The sequence below is a fragment of the Pteropus vampyrus genome, unplaced genomic scaffold (genome assembly GCF_000151845.1).
Source record: "Pteropus vampyrus isolate Shadow unplaced genomic scaffold, Pvam_2.0 Scaffold171, whole genome shotgun sequence".
NCBI classification, from domain to species: domain Eukaryota; kingdom Metazoa; phylum Chordata; class Mammalia; order Chiroptera; family Pteropodidae; genus Pteropus; species Pteropus vampyrus.
The window spans coordinates 3,540,699-3,561,422 of NW_011888952.1; the positions used below are offsets into that span (position 1 = coordinate 3,540,699).

General features: G+C 41.5%; 1 protein-coding gene across 4 annotated transcripts in view; it reads left to right on the forward strand.

Annotated features, from left to right (window-relative positions):
* Positions 1 to 20,724, forward strand: part of SRGAP3 (SLIT-ROBO Rho GTPase activating protein 3) — a 248,120-nt gene that overhangs the window by 222,992 nt on the left and 4,404 nt on the right. The window contains exons 19-21 of one of the 4 annotated variants that reach the window (XM_011370649.2): positions 12,909 to 13,089; positions 14,815 to 14,964; positions 17,023 to 17,350. In XM_011370649.2, coding sequence (XP_011368951.1) covers positions 12,909 to 13,089; positions 14,815 to 14,964; positions 17,023 to 17,350 — 659 coding nt within the window. Of the gene's footprint in view, positions 1 to 12,908; positions 13,090 to 14,814; positions 14,972 to 17,022; positions 17,351 to 20,724 lie in introns of those variants that run through there. The other 3 variants (XM_023536894.1, XR_002782861.1, XM_023536895.1) reach the window with 3 other exon arrangements.

Here is a 20,724-nt window from a genome sequence, read left to right on the forward strand (position 1 = left end):
CTCCAAATTGCCTTTGTCTCCTTGCCCATCATCTACATCTAGAAAGCCATTAGGCCATTAATTCTTTGGATACATCAGGGGTCCATGAATGGGCTGTAGGAGGTTTGTTACAGGCAAAATTTTGTTTCTGTTGAAATGTGTACCTCCAAGAAGAGGTCAGTAGTTTTCATCAGTTTGTTCTAGGCATCTATTCCAAATCGGAGTAAGATTTTTATTTGTTTTTTAGTTCCCAATAGCATCTTTAATAAAAAAATTTCAAACATATAGAAAAGTTGAAGGATTTATACAGCGAACATCCATATACCTACCACCTAGTTTCTACAATTGTTACCATTTTGTTTTATTTGCTTTATCATATATTTGTCTATCCATCTACCAATCCATCTTATTTTTAACACATTTCAAACTACATTGTTGTCATCAGTGCACATCAGCCTCAAACATTTCAGCATGCAAATCATCAACTAGGGGTCAATATTGCTTATAGTTCTTTTTCGAAGTAAAATTACATACAATGAAATGTTAAAATCTTATACGTACCATTCCATTAGTTTTTATAAATGCAAAAATTTGTGTAACTCAGACCCCTATCAAGATATGGAACATTTCCAACACTCTGGAAAATCCCTTCATGGCCCTGCCTAGTCAGCCCCTATCACAAAAGCCCAAGAAGCAACCACTGAAATGATGTATCTTTTTCACCGTAGACAATTTGCCTGTTCTAGAACTTCATATAAATGGAATTATACAGAGTTTTTTGGCACTGTCTTTTTTTGCTCAGTGTAACAGTTAGAGATTTACCTATGTCGTATGTATTAGGCGAGGTTCTGATGGTATGAAATGGTTTTACAGTCAGTTTGTAGGCAAACACCCAATTCTGCCTGAATCACGGCCCCTCTGCCCTGTAAGAAATAAACAACCATAAAAAATGGCAACAGTGGCCACTTTTTGCTACTTTGGCTGTTGTTCCTAACTCCCAGTGCAGAGATGGTAAGCTGGCCCGCACCACATGGCTTTGGCCTGATACCTAAGGAGAACTCTCCCTTCCTCTTATTTTAACCATTTTATTGTGATATAATTCACATGCCATACAATTCACCCATTTAATGTGTACAATTCAATGGTTTTTAATGAACTCACAGGTATGTACAACCTTCACTACAATTTTTGAACATTTTCGTCACTACACAAAAAGAACCCCATGCCCTTAGCTGTCATCCCTTACCTTCATATCCCCCCCACATTTTCCCCAGCCTTAAGCGATCACTAATTTACTTTCTGTTTCTATGGTTTTATCTATCTTGGACATTTCATATAAATGGAATCATGCAATTTGTGGCCTTTGTGTCTGGCTTCTTTCACTTAGCATTATATTTTTGAGGTTCATCCTTGTCATAGCTTGTATCTGGAGCTCATTTCTTTTTATGGCTGAATAATATCCCGTTGTATGGATATACCACATTTTGTTTATCCATTTATCAGTTGATGGACAGTAGGATTGTTTCCATTTTTTGGTTATTATGAATAATGCTGTTATAAATATTTGTATATGACTTTCATACAGACATGTTTTCATTTCTCTTGTGTATATCTATGAATAGGATTGATGAGTCATATAGTAGCTCTATGTTTAATCCTTTAAGGAAACACCAGACTGTTTTCCAAACCCTAGTGGATGTGAAGTGGTATTTCATTGAGGTTTTGATTTGAATTTCTCTGATGCCTAATGATGCTGAGCCTCATGTGCTTATTGGTCATTTATATATCTTCTTTGGAGAAATCTCTCTTCGGATCCTTTGCTCACTTTAAAATTTGGTTGTCTTTTTATTATTGAGGTGTAAGAGCTCTTTATATATTCTATTTATAGTCCTTTAGCAGATATATGATTTGCAAGCATATTCTGTGGGTTGTCTTTACACTTCTTCATGGTATCTTTTGAAATGTAAAAGTTTTTTTAATTTCCACGAGGTTTAATTCATTTACTTTTTCTTTTATTGCTCATGCTTTTGGTGTTATATTTGCCAAATCTAAGTTCATGAGGATTTACTCTATGTTTTCTTCTAAGAGTTTTATAGCTTTAAGTCTTATGTTTAGGTAATCCATTTGATCCATTTTTGTATATGGTGTAAGGTAATGGCCTAACTTCATTCCTTTTTGTTTGGCTGTCCAGTTGTCCCAGCACCATTAGTTATTCTTTCCCCCACCGAATGGTCTTGATCTGCTTATAAAAAGTCAGTTGATTATAGATGTATATAGATTTATTTCTGGACTTTCAATTCTGATTTATGTTTATCTTTGCACCAGTATTAGACTGTTTTGATTACTGTTGCTTTGTAGTAAGTTTCAACATGAGGAAGTGTGAGTCCTCTCAATTTATTCTTATTTTTCAAGATATTTTGGCTAATCTGGATTCTTTGCAATTTTATATGAATTTTAGAATCACCTTGTCAATTTCTACAAAGAAGTCAACTGGGATTCTGATAGGGATTGCACTGAATCTGTAGATCAGTTTGCCAATATTGCCATCTTAACAGTAAAGTCTTCCAATTCATGAATATGAGATGTTTTCCCAATTCCTTAGATCTTCAATTTCTTTAAACAATGATTTGTAGTTTTCAGTGCATGAGTTTTACATTTATTTTGTTAATTTTTTTCCTCAATATTTTATTCTATTTGATGATAAATTGAATTTTCTTTAATTCCACTTTCAAATTGTTCATTACAAATGTATTATAAAAACAACTGATTTTAATAAATTGCTTTTGTATCCTGCAGCCTTGCTGAACTTGTTCATTTATACAAATAATTTTTAGTAGATTCCTGATGGTTTTCTATATACAAGATCAAAGCATCTGTGAAAAGACATAATTTCATCTCTTCCTTTCCAATCTGGATGCGTTTTATTTCCCTGCCTAATTGCCCTAGTTAGAACCTCCAGTACAACGTTGATTAAAGTAATGAGGAAGCACATCCTTGTCTCGCTCCTGATCTTAGGGGGACATCACCCAAGATTTCACCATTAAGTGTGATGTTGGCTGTGGGTTTTCCACAGATGCCATTTATAAGGTTGAAGAAGTTCTCTTCTATTCTAGTTAATTGAGTGTTTTTATCATATTGGATTTTTTTCAAATGCCTTTTTCTTCATCTATTAAAATGATCACATGATTTTTTATTCTATTAATTGATATATTAGTTGATTTTTTTTTTTTGGCTGTTAAACCAGTTTTGCATTCCTCAGTGAAATTTCACTTGGGCATGGAGCATAATTCTTTTTGTTGTTACTGGATTCAATTTGCTAGTATTTTGTTGAGGATTTTTGCATCCATATTCACGAGATCTTGGTCTATAGTTTTCTTTTCTTGCGATGTTTTTGTCTGATTTTGGTATCCAGGTAATAATGACCTCATAAAATGAGTTGGAAAGTATTTCCTCCTTTTCTCTTTTTTGCAAGAGTTTGTGAAGACTTGTTATTCTTCTTTAAATGTTTGGTAGAATTCAACAGTGAAGTCATTTGGACCTAGATATTTCTTTGTGGGAGGGTAGTTTTTTGATTACTGATTCGATCTCTTCATTTGTTACAGGTCTATACAGATTTTTTATTTCTTCCCAAGTTAGTTTTAGTAATTTGTGTTTTTGTCGGAATTTGTCCATTTCATCTAGGTTATTCAATTTACTTACATACAAATGTGCACAGTATTATTGCTTTATAATCCTTTTTTTTTTTTATAGAGTTTGTGGTAATGTCCCTTTTTCATTTCTGATTCTAATAATTTGAGTCTTCTCTTTTTTTCTTGGTCAATGTAGCTAAAGGCTTGTCATATTTGTTGTTCTTTTCAAAGAACCAGATTTGGTTTCACTGATTTTCTCTCTAAGTTTTCTATTCTCTATTTCATTAACTTCTAGTCTAATCTTTATTATTTCCTTTCCTGCTTTAGGTTTAGTTTGTTTTTCTTTTTTTCAATGTCTTACAGTAGAAAGTTAAGTTATAGATTTGAATTTTTCCTTTTATCTTAATACAGATATTTACAACTACACATCTCTTTCTAAGCCTTGCTCTAGTTGCATCTCATACATTTTGGTATGTTGCGTCTTCATTTTCATTCATCTCAAAGTATTTTCTGACTTCTGTTTTGATTTTTTTCTTTGGCCATTCGTTATTTAGGAGTGTGTTGTTTAATTTCTTGTATTTGTCAGTTTCCCTAGTTTTTTCCTGCTATTGATTTCTATAAGAAAAATCAATGGTTTCATTCTATTGTGATTAGAGAATATACTTTGTATGATTTATATCCTTTTAAATTATTGGGGTTTGTTTTATGGCCCATTATATGACACATCCTGGAGAATGTTCCATGTGCACTTGAGAAGAATGTATATTCTCTTGTTGGATTGGGCATTCTGTAGATGTCTGTTAGGTCTACTTGGATTACAGTGTTACATTTTTCATTTCCTTTTTGATCTTTTGCCTAGTTGTTCTATTCATTATTGAAAGTGGGGTATTCAGGTCTCCAGCTATTATTTTTGAATTATCTAGTTCTCCTTTTATTTCTGTAAAATTTTGCTTCATTTATTTCACTGCTCTATTGTTAGATGCATTACGCTTATCATTGTTATATCTTCCCAATGGATTGAACCTTTTATCATTACTTCTAGTAAACTTGTTTTGTTTTAATGTCTGCATTGTCTGATATTAGGATAGCCACTCCAGCTTTCCTGAGGTTGTAGTTTGGATAACATATTTTTTTGTCCTTTTACTTTCACTCAGTTTGTATCTTCGAATCTAGAGTATCTCTCCTATAGACAACATATAATTGGAACCTGTTATTTTATCTAGTCTGATGGTCTGTGCATTTTAATTGAATTGTTTAATCCATTTACATTTAATGTTATTATTGATATAGTTGATATTTATGTCTGTCATTTTACTTTTTTGTTTTCTATATGTCTCATGTCTTTTGTGTTCCTTTATTCTTTATTTACTTTCTTTTGCATCAAATGAATATTTTCTAACATAGAATTTAAATTTCTTTAATGATTTTTTTCACTATATATTTGAGTTATTTTTCAGTGGTTGCTCTAGGGCTTACCATATACATCTTAACTTACCAAAATGAGCTTTAGATTTATATTAGCTTAATTACAGTGATATATGAAAATATTACTTATATATAGTTCTATTCCCCTTTCTCCATGTTTGTGGTGTTATTGTTATATATATTATACATGTTTATATTATAAACCGAACAGTACATTGTTATAATCATTTCTTTACCATCTGTAGTCATCTCCTAAACCTAATACATCTTTGCTCTCACTGCCTTTGTGCTGTTTTTGGCAAATATATTAGACATATGTCACATTTTTATGTTATAAGCCCAACAATACATTATATGCATGTTTTATATGCTTGCTTTTTAAGTCAATTAAGAGAAGAAAAGGGAAAAATATACATTTTTACTCTTTTATTATTACATATTAACTTGTACTGGTGCTCTTTGTTTTTTCTTGTGGATTTAAATTATTGTCAGGAGTCACTTTCTTTCAGCCTGAAAGAACTTTCTTTAATATTTCTTGAAAGGTAGATTCACTAGTGACAAATTCTGTTTTTTCCTTTCCCTCTTTCTTTTTTTTTTTAATCTGAGAGTATTCTTATTTTGCTTCGCTTTTGAAAGATAGCTTTCAAATGTTAGATTTAATATTCTTGGTTGGCAGGTTTTTGTTTTGTTTTGTTTTGTTTTGTTTTGTTTGAGCACTTTTTGAACATGATCTCCCACCGCCTATGGCCTCTGTTGTTTCTACTGAGAATTCAGCTGTTAATCTTATTTTAGTTCCCTAGTAAGTTATAAATTGCTTTTCTCTTGATACTTTTAAGATTTTTTCCTTCAGTGTTATTACTGTGATGTGCCTGTATGTGGCTCTTTTTGCATACAGACATATGGAGTTTATTGTGCTTCCTAGACCTGTAGGTTACTGTTTGTTAAATAAATTCGGGAATTTTTCAGCCATTATGTCTTCAAACATTTTTTCTGCTCCTTTAGCTCTCCTCTCCTTTTACTACTCTCATTATATGTATGTTGGTGCATTTAATTGTGTTCCACAATTGTCTGGGACTCTCTCTGTTCATTGTCCTTCATTCTTGTTTCTCTATTTTTCAACTTTCATTGTTTCTATCAATTTCTATTCAAGTTTGCTAATTCTGCTGCAAATTTAAATCCCTAGTAAATTTAAAATTTTAGTTGTACTTTTCAATTCCAGAATTTCATTTTTTTAAGTTATAATTTTTATCTGTCGATATTCTCTGTATGGTTTGACATTATCATCATCCCTTCCTTTACTTCTTTAAGCATGGTTTCCTTTAGTTCTGTGAACATATCTGTTATAAAGCTATTTTGAAGTCTTCTGTTAAATCTGACGTCTAGTCATTATCACAGGCAGTTTCTGTTGTCTGCTTTTCTTCCCCCAGTGTATGGGTCATACTTTCTGTTTCTTTGCATGCCTTGTAATTTTTTGGTTGTTGGAAACTGTACATTTTAGATAATATATTATAGCAACTCTGGGTATTGGTCCCTACCCTTTGGGACTTATTGTTGTTTTTAGCTTCTGTATTTGTTTAATGACAAGCTGGATTATTTCAGTTAAGTCCATCCTCCCCCTGCACCCCTCCCTCCATACACATGGTGTCAAACCTGTTGTTATTTCTCAGAGAGGAACAGCTTTGCTTATGCCCACAGTCATCCTGGGGTAACAGTGCTTTTGGTAGGGTTCTCTTTTCCTGACCACATCTACTGTTAAACTCTAGTAATTGCTGGATGTTTGCTCAATTCTTATCAACAGTGTGCTCTGTCATAAATTATTCTATAAACTAGTCCAATCAAATTCTGTCCCTTTTGAAGTAGTTTCTGAGGTCAGTATTTACTATTTGTTCTGACCCCTAGAGGGCTCCTCTCAGTTGTCTTAATCCCTGGTTTTATCTTACAAACTAGGTGGCCTACAATCTGGGCTATATTTTCATTACATTCGTGAACCTGCCCCCAATTGCCCTTTACCGCAACCTCTACTGTTCTTGAGAGCACCCTTAGGCTTGAACTTCTCCAAGCTCTGTTGCAAATGAAGTCAATTCCTTTGGGAATTGATTAGCAGCTGATTTATAACCTGCTTCTTTCCCCTGGCACAATTTCTGAGATATGGCTCTGAAGCTGGGGGCGAAGACAATGACAAGCTTCTGAGTGACATCCCCATTCTAGGAGCTGAGTGCTTTGTGGAGGGGCAGGCGGCAGCCTGAGGTTCTCTCAGCTTGCCTTTCCTTGCATGAAATCATCACCTCATGAGCTGGGCCATGAGTGATCAGGGCCACAATATTCTCAGTGGTACAGTGCCAAACGTAGAACTTCCATTTTGTAAGGGAGTGTTGGTGGAGATGGGCACTCTCACCTCCCTACTGCACTTGCCTGGGACTTAGCCCCAGCAACAGGTAGCTGGGGCAGATGAGAAACACTGATCTCCTGCTCCTCCTGGAAAGAAAGTCTTCCAACTGGAAGCTGGGGGAGAGGAAGCCCTGTTTTAGGCTGCAGCAGTCTTGGGTAGAATTTCTGCTTTCCTGAGGAGAAGAGGGGCAGAGGGGCTGGTGGAGGGAGGGAGCAGTCTTGGTTCAAATTCCACAGATTCTCACCTTTCTTACTAAATTTTCATAGATTTTCTTGAATAGATGTTTATTTGCTGTTTGCCCTTAGGACCATTTCCAGGGGCTATGAGTGTTTGTTTGTTTGTCTGCTTGGTTTTTTTTTTTTTTTTCATTTTTCACAAGTTTCACTGGGGAGGGGTCAGCAGATCTCTCAGCAGATCTCACTATAATGCCAGGTAGATTTCTCTCCTTTAGTCTTAATCTAAATCTAAATCTTAACACTAGCCAGTGCTACAGCCCAAGGCAATGAAAGAACCCAAGGTCAGGAGTAAGAAGAAGAAAAAAGAAGGAACCTATGGAAAAGCCCTAGTTTATGTCATTACATTAGGTGCAAAGAAGATGAGAGAGAAGAGAGGGCATATCCTTGTTCCCAACCATGGCTCTAATACACTGGCTTAATGAATTAGTATTCTCTCCTCAGAGGAGGGGGTGGGTGACAAGGAGCCGGGGCAGGGGGGCGAGGCGGGTGGAGGGGTTGGGCAGAGCAGTGAGGTGCTATTGAAAGGAATGGAGCCATTTGCTCTCCCCTACAAGCAGAGTTTGTGATCTAAAGAAGTATTCTCTAGTGTGACATCATTAGAAAAGAGAATTTGAGCTTCCTATTGGGTGATAGGTAGAGAAGGATAATGAGTATGAGACTTGTAAAATGACCAGCCTTCACATTCTGAAATTAAAGGATAGCTCCAATAGTTCTTTTCATCTCCATGTCAGATCATGGACTATTGTAACAGCCACTGAACTGCTGTTGCCTCCAGCCTCCTCCCTCCAGTCCTTCCCCAACTCTGCAACTGCTGTGCTCTCAGAGTGACTTCCCTAAAGTGTGACTTCAGCCAGGCGCCTACTGGGACAGTCCCCAACCTCTCCTTCAGCTCTAGGGCTGGCCTCTCTATCTCTCTACTCACCGCAGAGCCCATAGGGTGCCTGCCTGGCAAAATTACCCCCTCTATTAGCAGAAGTTGAATTGAATATCAAACATACAGCATGGTATAGATGTATATTCATGTTTTTACTGTATATTAAAGCTCCTGGCCAGAAATCAACTTAGCATATTTTAAAAGCATCGAGAAGGCTCTATTAATGATACCTGGGGCCTGAGCTTAGATTTTAGCCCATCGTATTCTACTTGTTTGACTCGCCCTTTGTATGAAACATCATTTCAACTCAGCCCCAGTTTCTTCATTTGTAAAATGAGGATAGTGCTGCAGATATTGTGAAGATTAAATGTGATAATGTAAGAAGAACACTTGGCACATAGTAAGAGCTTAATTTGTTCATACAAGTAACAAATATGCATTGAGTGCCTACTCATCCCAGGGACTGTTCTACAAGTGGGAAAATAGCAGGAAATAAAATAAATCCCTGTCCTAATAGAGCTTACATTTTAGTAGGAAAGATTGACAGTAAATAAATTGCAAAATGACACGTGCACACACGCACGCTTGCAAGTTCAAGTTGTGCTGTGAAGAAGAATAAAGCAAGAGGGGTTTGAGTGATTTGACAGCTGGTGCTTGCGTAGTTGTGGGTCGTCAGGAAAGGCCTTGCTGAGGCAGTGACATTTGAGTACAGACCTGAATCAATTAGGAAATGGCACACACACAGTGTTCAATAAATATTTGTTGAATGTGAATGTGTGCAAAGCTTCCCAGAAAGAGGCAGTAACAAGTGCAAAGGCCCTGTGACAGGCAAAAGCTGGGCCTGTTTTAAAAGCATTAAGAAGGCTCTGTGAATGTGTCTGCTGTCGTGATTAGGGGTAACATGTACTGCTGTCTGTAACATACTTTAGACTTCATTAAAAAATAAGATGGATATATGAATGAATAGATAAAGGGATAGATAAGATATGTGATAAAGCTAGTACAGTAAAATGTTAATAGTAGAATTTAGGTGGTGGGTATATGTATGTTCACTGTAAAATTCTTTCAGCTTTACTTTGTGTTTGAAAAATATCATAATGTGATGTGGGAGGAGAAACATCGAGAAGGCTGGTGGAGCCAGAGCTGACTGAGTGAGGGAGAGATGAGGCTGCAGAGTTATCCAGGGTCCGAACCATGAGAAGACATTTGGGTTTTGTTTCGAGCACAATAGGAAGCCTTCAGAGAGATTTGAACAGGAGAGTTTTATGATCTGACTTTTTATTTTAAAGGATTCCTCTGGTCATTGTGGAAAGAAATTGCCCCCCAAGTAAGAATGAAAGCAAGGAGGCCAGGTAGAGTGAACGATGGTGGCAGTGGAGGTGGTGAGACTGGTCAGATTCAGGAGACAGTTTGAAAGGCCTGCCAGTGGATTAGATGTGGGACACTCAAGAGCAGCTGCAGACTTTGGCCTGAGCCAACGAGCAAGGTGGTTCTATTTCCTAATGGGGAAGATGAGGGAATTTAAGTAAGTTCGGGAGGGCTGTGTGGGAGAGTGGTAAGGGGGAGAATCACAGATCCTATTTTAGGTATGATAAACCCAAATAATGTATTTCTTAATAAATGTAGCTGTTATTACTGGTTCTACCACACACACTTACATAATGACATCTGCAAACACACGTGTTCGCATTAAGCTTGTGGCTCAGCTCTGTTCCTCCCATTTCTTCTTTTCTTTCCCTTACATTTTCCATTCTTCTTGGCGTCCCCCCACAACTCCTTCCTCACCCCCCAGCACCAGAATACCCTAGGGATTGCTGGAGGTGCTGGAGATGGGGAAAGCAGGAACCCAGCCTTTCCATGCTCCTCCTAGCATGAGCAAACCTCCGCTCAGGTCAGCTCCTTTACTAATTGAATTTGCTCTAAGGCAGCCCTGAGGTGAGAGCATGCAGCCAGCTGGGTTCATCTCCTAGTCTTGCAAACCCTCTGGCCTTTCTGTCTCTGTAACTAGGCTGGCGTGTAGTGCTAGCACATGGCTAGGCGGCAGAGTCAAAAATGCAGCAGAGAGAAGGACAGATATCTCCCCTTTTTGCTGAGAAGGTGGCTCTGAGTCAAGATTTGAGCTAATTTGACCCATTTGACTGTGCTGTCATTTTGCATCAGTGGCATTAGGATCGCATTTTAAGACATTTGTCAGGAGCCAGCTGGGAAAAGCTGACTTAACTGTCTGAGGCCTGCTCCCTCAGAGAAGGCTGTCCCACGCACTGAGGACTGAGTGCATCTGAAGACCACTGCATCTCACGAGGCCACCGGCACAGTCGTCCTGAGCCAGCTGCTTACAGAGGGAGTCCCAGTGCATGTGCATGGGGGGATCAGTGGGAGAGATGAATCAAGAGGGCTCCTCCCTCCACCCTTTGATTTTCCATGCTGCCTCTGGACCTTAGGAGTGCATCAGCCCTGGTAACAACTAACTCTCATACGGAGCTAACTATGTACCCAGCACTTTTGCAAGCACTTCACGTATAGTAACTCCTTCAATTCTCATAACAACCCGATAAGGATAGGTACTATTATTATTCATCTTCATTGTATTTATTAAAAATTATTGGGGTGACATTGATTAACAAAATCAAGTAAGTTTCAAGTCTATCATTCAACAGTAAGTTGTATATGTATTGCATCGTGTGTTCACCACCCAGAGTCTTTCCCATTTTATAGATGAGGAAACTGAGGCTTAGAAAGGAGAGCTAAGTTACCTAAGGTCACACAGCTAAAAAGCAGCAAAGCCAGGTGTTCTGGCCTAAACTTCATGATGGGCAGGTGGATGGCTGGATGGACAGACTCATGGTAATGGAGCAGACAGGGAGTCCCATGGACACTCAATATAGGGAAGGCATCTGCAAGCTAGAGAGAACAAGGTTTGCTTATGTTACTCTTTTATTCTATTAGAATTTAATATATCTAAAACCATACATATTTTTATAATGTTAAACCTCTTTGTGCTTGTTTTAAAATATAAATACATTAATACCTATACACAATCAGTTTTCTACCTAGGACCGGTACCTCTTAGGGTATAAACTATAACACAGGTTAAATAAATCGTAGGCATAACCCCACTACTCTTCAGAAAGTCTCCTCCCCAAACATCATTAGCTGTATGGTCTTTGGCAAACCATTTAAACTCTCTGCAGCTTAGATTTTTTTGTCTGACTTACCCCATAGGCTGAAGCTATTGGTAATTATAATCATAATCATGAGAGCTGCTATCAAGTGAATGAATACCTAATGTATATCTGTACTATGCAGTGCACTTTCATGCATTATATTTTAGTCCCCCTAACAACCCTTAAAGATAAGGCAGCTGAGGTGTACAGAGGTTATGTAACCTGCCTGAGGTTGCACAGACAAGAGATGACAGAGGTGGGCAGTAGGAGTGCCTCAAGGGCAAGAGCCATATCTTCGTTGCTTAACTCAGTCAGGACCTGTCACTGACCAGAGAAGAGTAAATGTTTAATGGGTTAAAATGTGGTGCAAAGAGATATCCTTGAGCTGTAGCCCTAGTAAGAGTTTTCCTTCCCTCAAAATTCAGTCTATAGATGAGTGTATTAGTCACTTCTGGCTGCCATAATAGAATACCTCCAACTGGGTGGCCCAAAGAACACAAATTAATTTCTTCACAGTTCTGGAGGCTTTAGAAGTTCAAGATCAAGAAGCCATTAGGGTTGGTTTCTGAGGAAGCCTGTCTTCTTGGCTTGTAGACAGCTGCCTGCTCTCTGAGTCCTCAAATGGCCTTTCCTCTGTAGAGAAAGATAGATCGCTGGTGCCTCTTCCTCTTCTTAGAAGGACACCAGTCCTATCGGATTAGGGCCCTACCCTTTTGATCTCATTAGAGCTTCAATCGGGAACACAATTCAGTCCACAACTGTGAGCTTTGAGGAGTCCGTAAAAATTGTGTACAACATTTTGCATAGATGGAGTCCACATACAGCATCTATTTGACTGCCCAAAAGGTAAGAACCACTAAAAGTATTATATAAGTGGACAAAGAAGAAAACAGTTCATGGGAAAATAGAAAAGGGGTAGAAGAAAAAGAAATTTCTTATATTGTTTGAATAGATGTTTAAAAAGTGAACAAAAAGGGCAGTGGAAAATAAGGATATGGTATGTCAACCTCCACTTTCCATTATGAGAAGTTAGATGGTCTGCCTGAGGTCACAGCATGAGGGAGCAGATCTGAGACTAGAGTCCCAGTGTCCTGAACCCCGGCCCACACTTGTTTTCACCAGGCTGTCTGTGCCGCCCCATAGAAGCCAGGGCCATCTGAGTAAGGCTTCTGTTGACCGTATGGATATTCTGTCTTCTTACTTTCCTTCCAGAAGTGGAACAGATCGAGGCCATTGCCAAGTTTGACTACGTGGGGCGGTCCCCACGTGAGCTGTCCTTCAAGAAGGGGGCCTCGCTGCTCTTGTACCACCGCGCCTCAGAGGACTGGTGGGAGGGTCGTCACAATGGCGTGGACGGACTCATCCCACATCAGTACATAGTCGTACAGGACATGTGAGTGGGAGCTGGACCCTACCGTGAAGAATGCTGTGATCGATTAATGATGTCTAGAATGGGCACAGGAAGGGGAGTGCTGAGTTGTATACCGGGGATGTGCTCTCCCTGGTATACTACCCTTGGTCTTCTGTAAGAATGGATTACTTCTCACTTCCTCTTAAATGGTGATCCTTTTAACAAATAAGCCAATTGCTCATGCTTCAGATTACACAGAGACTATGTTTGGTGCCCTTGGCTCACCATCATAACTTACCTGATAGCTTACAGGGCATTCATCACCTACCATGGTTCTCAGTGTCCAGTGGATCTTGCCACATACCTCTACCTTCCTGGCCTTCCCTATGGCCAATGGCTGACTCACTACCCCCTTAACTGCCCACCATTCTCCCCCTCCAAGGTGGCTCTCTTAGGGGATGGGCAGAAACAACCCTCCCCTCATTTCAAGTTAATAGGGTACTACTATTTTTTGAGGTATAATTGACATATAACATAATGTTAGTTTCAGGTATACAACATAATGATTTGATATTTTTATACATTGCAAAACGATTACCACACTACAATGAGTCTAGTTAACATCAATCAACACATAGTGATAATTTTTTTGCGTGTGATGAGAACATTTAAGACCTCTTTTAGCAACTTTCAAATATGCAATACGGCATTATTAACTATTGTCGCCATGTTGTACATTAGAAATCCATGATTTATTTATTTTATAACTGTAAGTTTTTACCTTTTGACCACTTTTACCTAGTTCGCCGCCCCCCTCCCCCCGCACTGCCTGCCTCCAGCAACCACCAAACTGTATCTATAGGTACTCTTTTCTTTTAAACAATTTTAGGCATTAAAAAAAGCCCTGTATCCCAAATAGTAGCCCTGTTAAAAGGCCCAGAAATCTACACCTTACATTCCTTGAAAGCCATAGAATGTTCCTATGTGCACGCACACTTCCTCTGAGCTCTAGTCAGCCTCATGTGGAACTGATTTACCTAGAAAGCATCTGCCAAGCTAGAACTCTAGGGAAGGAGCCAAAGGCATAAGTTTTGATTGCAGAGGGGATGGTCTGAAGCCAGAAAAAAAAGTCTAGGAACAAGCAGACTCCAAGAGGAATGCCACAGCAAATGGCCCCTGGTACTCTGATATCCCCAAGTCTGTGTAGGCAGGAACAGGGCACTGGAAGGGAGAGGGCAGTGGAAGGAGGCTGGCAAGGTACCCCAACAAGCTTGAGCCACCTCACAGTTGTCCAAAGCCCTGGGTGGGGAGGTGAGGGATGGCGGCACTTCCTTCTTCCCTTGCTTAGCCCTAAACCACTTATCATGGAGCCATGTGGAGACTCAGCACTCAAGGCCCAGCTTGCAGGCTCCTCCCCACACTTCTTCAACACCTCCCCCTCCCCTGCCCCCCACTCCGGCATTTAGCTTATCCTCCCCCTGGAGCAGCCTCGGAGAAAAGAAGAACCTAGAGGAAGGGAGAGGAGAAGGTAGGCATGGAGTGGTGGGGCAGAGGATAGGGTCCCACTGAAGAAACTTAGGAGTGTGGCAGTGGGCATGTGTGGTGGTGAGGCCAGGAGTGGGAAGTGGCTCACCCTGAGCTGTGGGCTTAAATTAACCATAAGGTATGTATGTTGATCCAGCCTCTCAGACAGGTCTTGAGGAGCCCTGCACATCCTGGGTCCTCTGGAGTGTAGCACTCCCAATTCACATGTCTCCTTCTCCCCAGGGATGATGCCTTCTCGGACAGCCTGAGCCAAAAGGCGGACAGTGAGGCCAGCAGTGGGCCGCTGCTGGATGACAAGGCCTCCTCCAAAAACGACCTCCAGTCCCCCACGGAGCACATCTCGGATTATGGCTTTGGGGGGGTGATGGGCCGGTAGGAAACACGGATTCATTTTCTTCTTCTAGTGTCATGCTTATGCATATCTGATTTGGGAGATGCGAGGGGGCAGGAGGGAGAGGAGTCAGCTGCCGTGGCCCCTTGTTCCCCATGTGATGTAACATTGGGCATACCTGGGTGGGCCAGCTAGATCTGGCCCAAGAATGCTGAGTGTAAAACAATCCAGCTTGAGGTAGGGGTAAGGTGGAGGAAGAGGAAATACATATTGGCAAATCAGTGCTTTTTATTTAAAGTAATAATAAATGAGAGAGGGTTCCAAATTGGCAAGTATTTTTCCAACCTCTCTCTGGTTCTTGCACCTCCTCCACTTTCTGTTGAAGACCCAAGTTGTTATATTTAAAAATTTAAAGCTCACATACTCCCTGAAGTGTGCTACATAAACAGAAAACTTACACCCCCTCAGTTGTGGGGGAAATTGACACTCAACTCCACCCAGTCATCTGGTGGGAGCACATTTGCCTATTTCTTCACTCCCAGTATGTGGGCTGGGCTGTGTCACATGACCTTTCTACCAGGCAAGGAGCTGTGCTCCTTATTCTGCGTACAGGTATAGTTCAAAGTGTGTGATTGTTTAAAAAATAAAATGAGAAAAAGAAAAGAAAAAAAAAAAGCTGACAGTTTCTCACTGCTTTCTTAATCAGATTCTCAAAATGTCATATTCTTCATTTTCTCAGTGGAGAGGTCATGGGATCAACCCACACATATGGGTACTTGGAGATAGAGCCAAAAAAATTAGTCCCAGTGGGAACATACATTTATGAATTTCAGAAATCTCAATGCCTCTTTTCAACATATTCTGTTCAGTTCAGCAAACTGTTTGGGTCACTGTGATAGAAGATAGAATTGGGTTGGGGTGGGAAGAGAGGAAGGCTGGGGTAGGTAGATGACAAAGTCATGGTCCCTTGCCTTCTAGAGGGGCCATATTTTCTCCTGCCTTGATTTTCCTCTTCCTTTTCCCTCCCTCATCTAATTTCTTCTTCTGTCTTTCTCGGTACTCCTTACTCTCTATCACCTCTGCTTTGGTCCTGTTGGGGTACCCACAGGCAGTGCTTAGCTTGGCTGGTGGCATTGAGATCTAAAGTGCTGCTTACTACATTGAACTTGATCCCCTGGTCACAATCCATTCTACACTCTGTCCCTCCTCCCCACCCCCTCGCTACTTGCAGCTTTCCCTCCCCTCACCGGTATCTTAGAATCTTTGGTGACTTTCATAAGTTGCAGCAAAATCTCCTATGAGTAGAACCTTTGATCTTCAGAGTGCTTTCACACCCACTGAACCTCCTTCAAAGGTGGGCAAGGAATATTATGCCCATTAAATATTAATGAAGTGGGTCTGAAAGAAGACACAGGAAAGTCTGTGGCGGACAGGATAAGGACTCGCCCTCCTGATAGAGATTCTAGTTCCCTTTTCACTCCATCAGATCCTCCATTAGGGGTGAAAGGTGTCCAGAAGCACAGAAGACATGTCCAATGATACACTTTTTCCTCTTTCATAGAAGTAGCCCTTTGCTGGGGAGATTGGGGTGGGTAACAATACTGTACTGTGTTCAGTTCCCAGGGGCCCCTCCTGTGCTTGCAGGGAGCTGGTAAGTTTTTGGTACAGTCAAGCCTCAATGCTTCAGACCAATTAGACGCCCTTTGGCATCACAGAAATGTCCGAACTGCTTAAGAACGTATCAGGAGCCCAGCTAACCATCACCAATCACCAAAGCGTTCTCGGGTTGAAATCCTCCTGGCCTTGACTTAACCCAAAGTCAAGGTTGATTTTGTAATCAGCATCACCACCATCTGCAGCTTGGAAGCAGAATGCTCTGATTTCTTCACGTGTGCAGATTAAGCCTGCCCCCTGCCGCTGAGGTCTGTGCTCAGCCAGTGCTTTCATTGTGGAATTGCCAGTCTGGCTGAAGGAGGCTTTACTCTACCGTTCCCTAGACTAGCGTATAGTGAGTGCGTGGCCTGGGGGTTGATTGAACCATTCTGAGACTTGCCAGGGTTGACCTCTGCCCCATGCCCCACCCCCTGGCTCCTTTGCAGAGTGCGGTTACGATCTGATGGAGCAGCCATCCCCAGGCGACGAAGCGGGGGCGACACACACAGCCCTCCTCGGGGCCTGGGCCCCAGCATAGACACGCCGCCCCGGGCCGCCGCCTGTCCCAGCAGCCCCCACAAAATCCCCCTCACCCGGGGCAGGATCGAGAGCCCTGAGAAGCGGAGGATGGCAACGTTCGGGAGTGCCGGCAGCATCAACTACCCTGACAAGAAAGCGCTCTCAGAAGGGCTCTCAATGAGGTCGACGTGCGGCTCCACCAGGCACAGCAGCCTGGGGGACCACAAGTCCCTGGAGGCCGAGGCCCTGGCAGAAGTAAGGTCCAGTGGGAAGGCAGGCTGGGCCAGTGGAGAACCCCAAAGGGGCAACAGGGTGGGAACCTGCTGGCTGGGAGGTTACTTTGCCCTTCATGCCAGGCTCAAGGCTAAGCCAGAACACAAGCTGGATAGGGAGTTGGCTTCCTGTCTGCCTGCTGATCTCCCCTGGGAGTGGAATCTGGATGAGGGCAGCTTCTGGCTAAGAATCTTATAAAGAATGGAGATCCCCAGTCTCCAGAGCTGGAGAGGAGATTCTTGCCCTGGGGGAAGGCTGATGGGAGGTAGTAATGGCAGATGTCTCCACAAGATGGCATGCCTGAGTTCATTCATTCATTCATCTGTTCTTTCATTCATTTCATTCATTGACAAATATTGATTGAGCATCTATTGTGTGACAATCACTGTGCTAGGTACTGAGAGTACAATGATGACCTAAAATGGATCCAGTCCCTGCCCATGTAGAGATTACAGTTTAGAGGAGAGAGACATCAACCGATAACACACACAGCTGTGAAATGGCAGTTGGGTCAGGTGCTTTGAAGGAGTGGCACACGGTCTTTTGAGAGCCCACAATGTGGGGATTGTTCCTAGGCAGTGAGGATATGGACCTGGTGAGAATATGGCCAGAGATTCAAAGGATAGATAGGGCGAAGTAGCTGATGCTGGAAGGGAAGAATGTTCCAGGCTCTTCCAAAGAGCTTAGAGTCGTTGTTTTTTTTTTTTTTTTTTCCTTACTTGTTTAGAAATTTGGATGAGAAATTTGTGTGATTTTTACACTTATTAATCAAACCAAATTTCATTAACAAATTATGAAACAATTTGTTTAAGTTTAATAGTTTGCACAACTGGTTTCATGTATTTTTGACAGTTCTGTCGTATTTCCAAAAGTTTCCATTTTTCTCGTTCTGGAATTTGGGGCGGGTACCTATTATGCATCCCCTCCCCAGGGTTATCTCTCATTAAGGTAAGAGATAGAACCAGAACCTTCTTGTCTATGAGAATTCTATTTTGGAGAGCAGTGTTCGAATCCCTGGTACAATGGGAAGGAGAAAGTTGTGAGCTTGGGGCCTGTGTTGTAGAGGAGGCGAGGAAAGGTTCCAGTGGATTACGAACACAGAGACAACTCACCCAGCAACTAGAACACCTGTTCACCCCTGCAGGTCTAGGTTGGCCCTATGTCCTAATGCTTACTCCTGAGTGGTCCCTGAAGATCAGCAGCTTGACATAGGTCTCTCAGAGGAGTGGGGCAACCTTCTGGTCCCTCCATTCCTGAAGGCCATCCTCTTGGGGAACATCACCCTAGCATCTACCTTCACCTGGAAGCTCTACCAAGGGCAATGATGGGGTGCGAACCCCCTGAGGCCTAGCCCAGAGCCCATTACATAAGGAATCAAATACAGCCTAGGCCAGTATTTCGAAAAGTAGCTCTAGTTCCACAGGATGCTAATGAGGGGAAAAAGATTCAGTGGTCAACTGATCTGAGAAAGTTGAATGGCTTGTCTGCAAGACTTTTTAAAAATTTTGAGTGCATTGTGAATCTCTAAGGAAGAACAGGGCACACCCTATTACCCAGATGACTTTGAGCTTTATTACAGAGTATTTTATAAGACCAGCCTAAAGAATACACTTGGGGAATGCTGCCTGAGTTTTTCATTTGCAAACATATCTATACACTCTCTAATTTGATAGCTGCCACTCAAGAGCTCCTTTTGTGACAAAGGTAAAATAAGAAGGCATGTTAGACAGTATGTAAATAGCCAGAGGGGGACACTGGATGGCCTCCAGCCTGCTGAGCATTGGCTCTGAGGGGCACTGACTTTGCAGGTTACAAAGGGGAGCTGTGGTGGGGAAATCCCGAGTAGTCGATGAAGTTACCTGAAATTCTCTGGTCTCAAAATATCCTTTAGGACTTAGACTTGAACCAAGTGAAGAGGCTGTTTGTTACACTGCTATCCAAAGTGGGGAGATCTAATTTAAGAAGAGATGAAAAGTGCTCACTTTCCCCACCGTCTGTCCTCTCCCAGCACGCCTCTCTGCAACTCTACTTAATATTACAGCCTCGCCTCTCAGACTAATGCAAGGCTCATGCCTAAACTACTCAGCTGACCTTCCTCTGAGCTTCCTGTCTTTTGGCTCACACTCTGCCAGGGTAGGGTGGTAGTGGTGGTGGGGATGGTGGTGGAGGGGTAATAATTGCATTTTATTTATAAAAGTTTTACCTTTCAGCTCGTGCTGGAATAGAGCAAACGAAGAGAGTAGTGATGTCAGTAGAGGACTTAATCTGAGCAGAGTGGGTGTGGAAAGCAGGCTTTGCTGCTGCAGGGTTGGGATATAGGAAAAGTGGTGAGAGGACTGCCATCTCTCCCATCATGTAGAAAATCCCCCCACAGCTAAGCCTTTTAGGTAAAGTCACAGAAGTCCCCTTCTTAAAGTAGCCAATATTATGGGACAAAGGATAAAATGTCATGAGGAGTCATAAACGCGAATATTAGCTAATGTTGGCTAATTAGCCAATAGCTAATTATCAAGTCTCTTAATAAAACAAAAATGATAGGGGGACCGTGGCCAGTTTGGAGCCTGTCATGGGGCCCAGGGCAGCACGGGGAGGTGAAGAGCTAAAAGAAGAATTGGGTATGGAGAGGGGCAGCTAGAACTGCAACCCCATCAGTCTGATCAGACTTGCAAATTTTCCAGATTTGCCTCAGGACGGAAGAGCAGTGTGTCTTAATAGTCATCATTGTCACTGTCACCGAGATTGTGCACAGACCTTCCAACAGTGGTTTTAAGCAGCATCCCTAATTGTCCCCTCAATGGCCAAGCCCACTGGGCTCTGGCCAAGCTTAGTCTGAGCAGATCCTCTTGCATCTGTTCGATGTGGATATGTTTCTGGAAATCCCTGTGTGAACCAAGGACTCTGACTAAAGGGTCTTTAAAAACCACTGTCTGGCAGTTTACAAAGCTTCATCACATCCATTATCTCATTCCATCTTCACAGTAAACATGTGGGCTTCCAACAGATGAACAAAGTATGGTGCAGAGCGACGGAGACTTGCAAGTGACAGAGGAGTCTTCACTCAGAACTCTCGCCCCACACCCTAGCCAAGGGCTCTTGGGTTAAATGCTGACTTCCACCTCCTGCACCCCCTCCTGGCATGAAGGGGAATGGAGGCCTTGGGAAGATGGAAAAATGAACAAATGCCAGGCTGACAGGGCAGCTCCTCTGGTCATCAGGAGGTTCTGGGGCTCTGTATCTCTCTGCGTGTCATTCGAAGCACTCTCATCCTGATGAGTTTAAATGTTACAACTTCCCCGGGAGTTCCAGAGGCAGCTAAGGATTTTTGTTATAAATTTTTAAGATTTCCATTTTTAAAA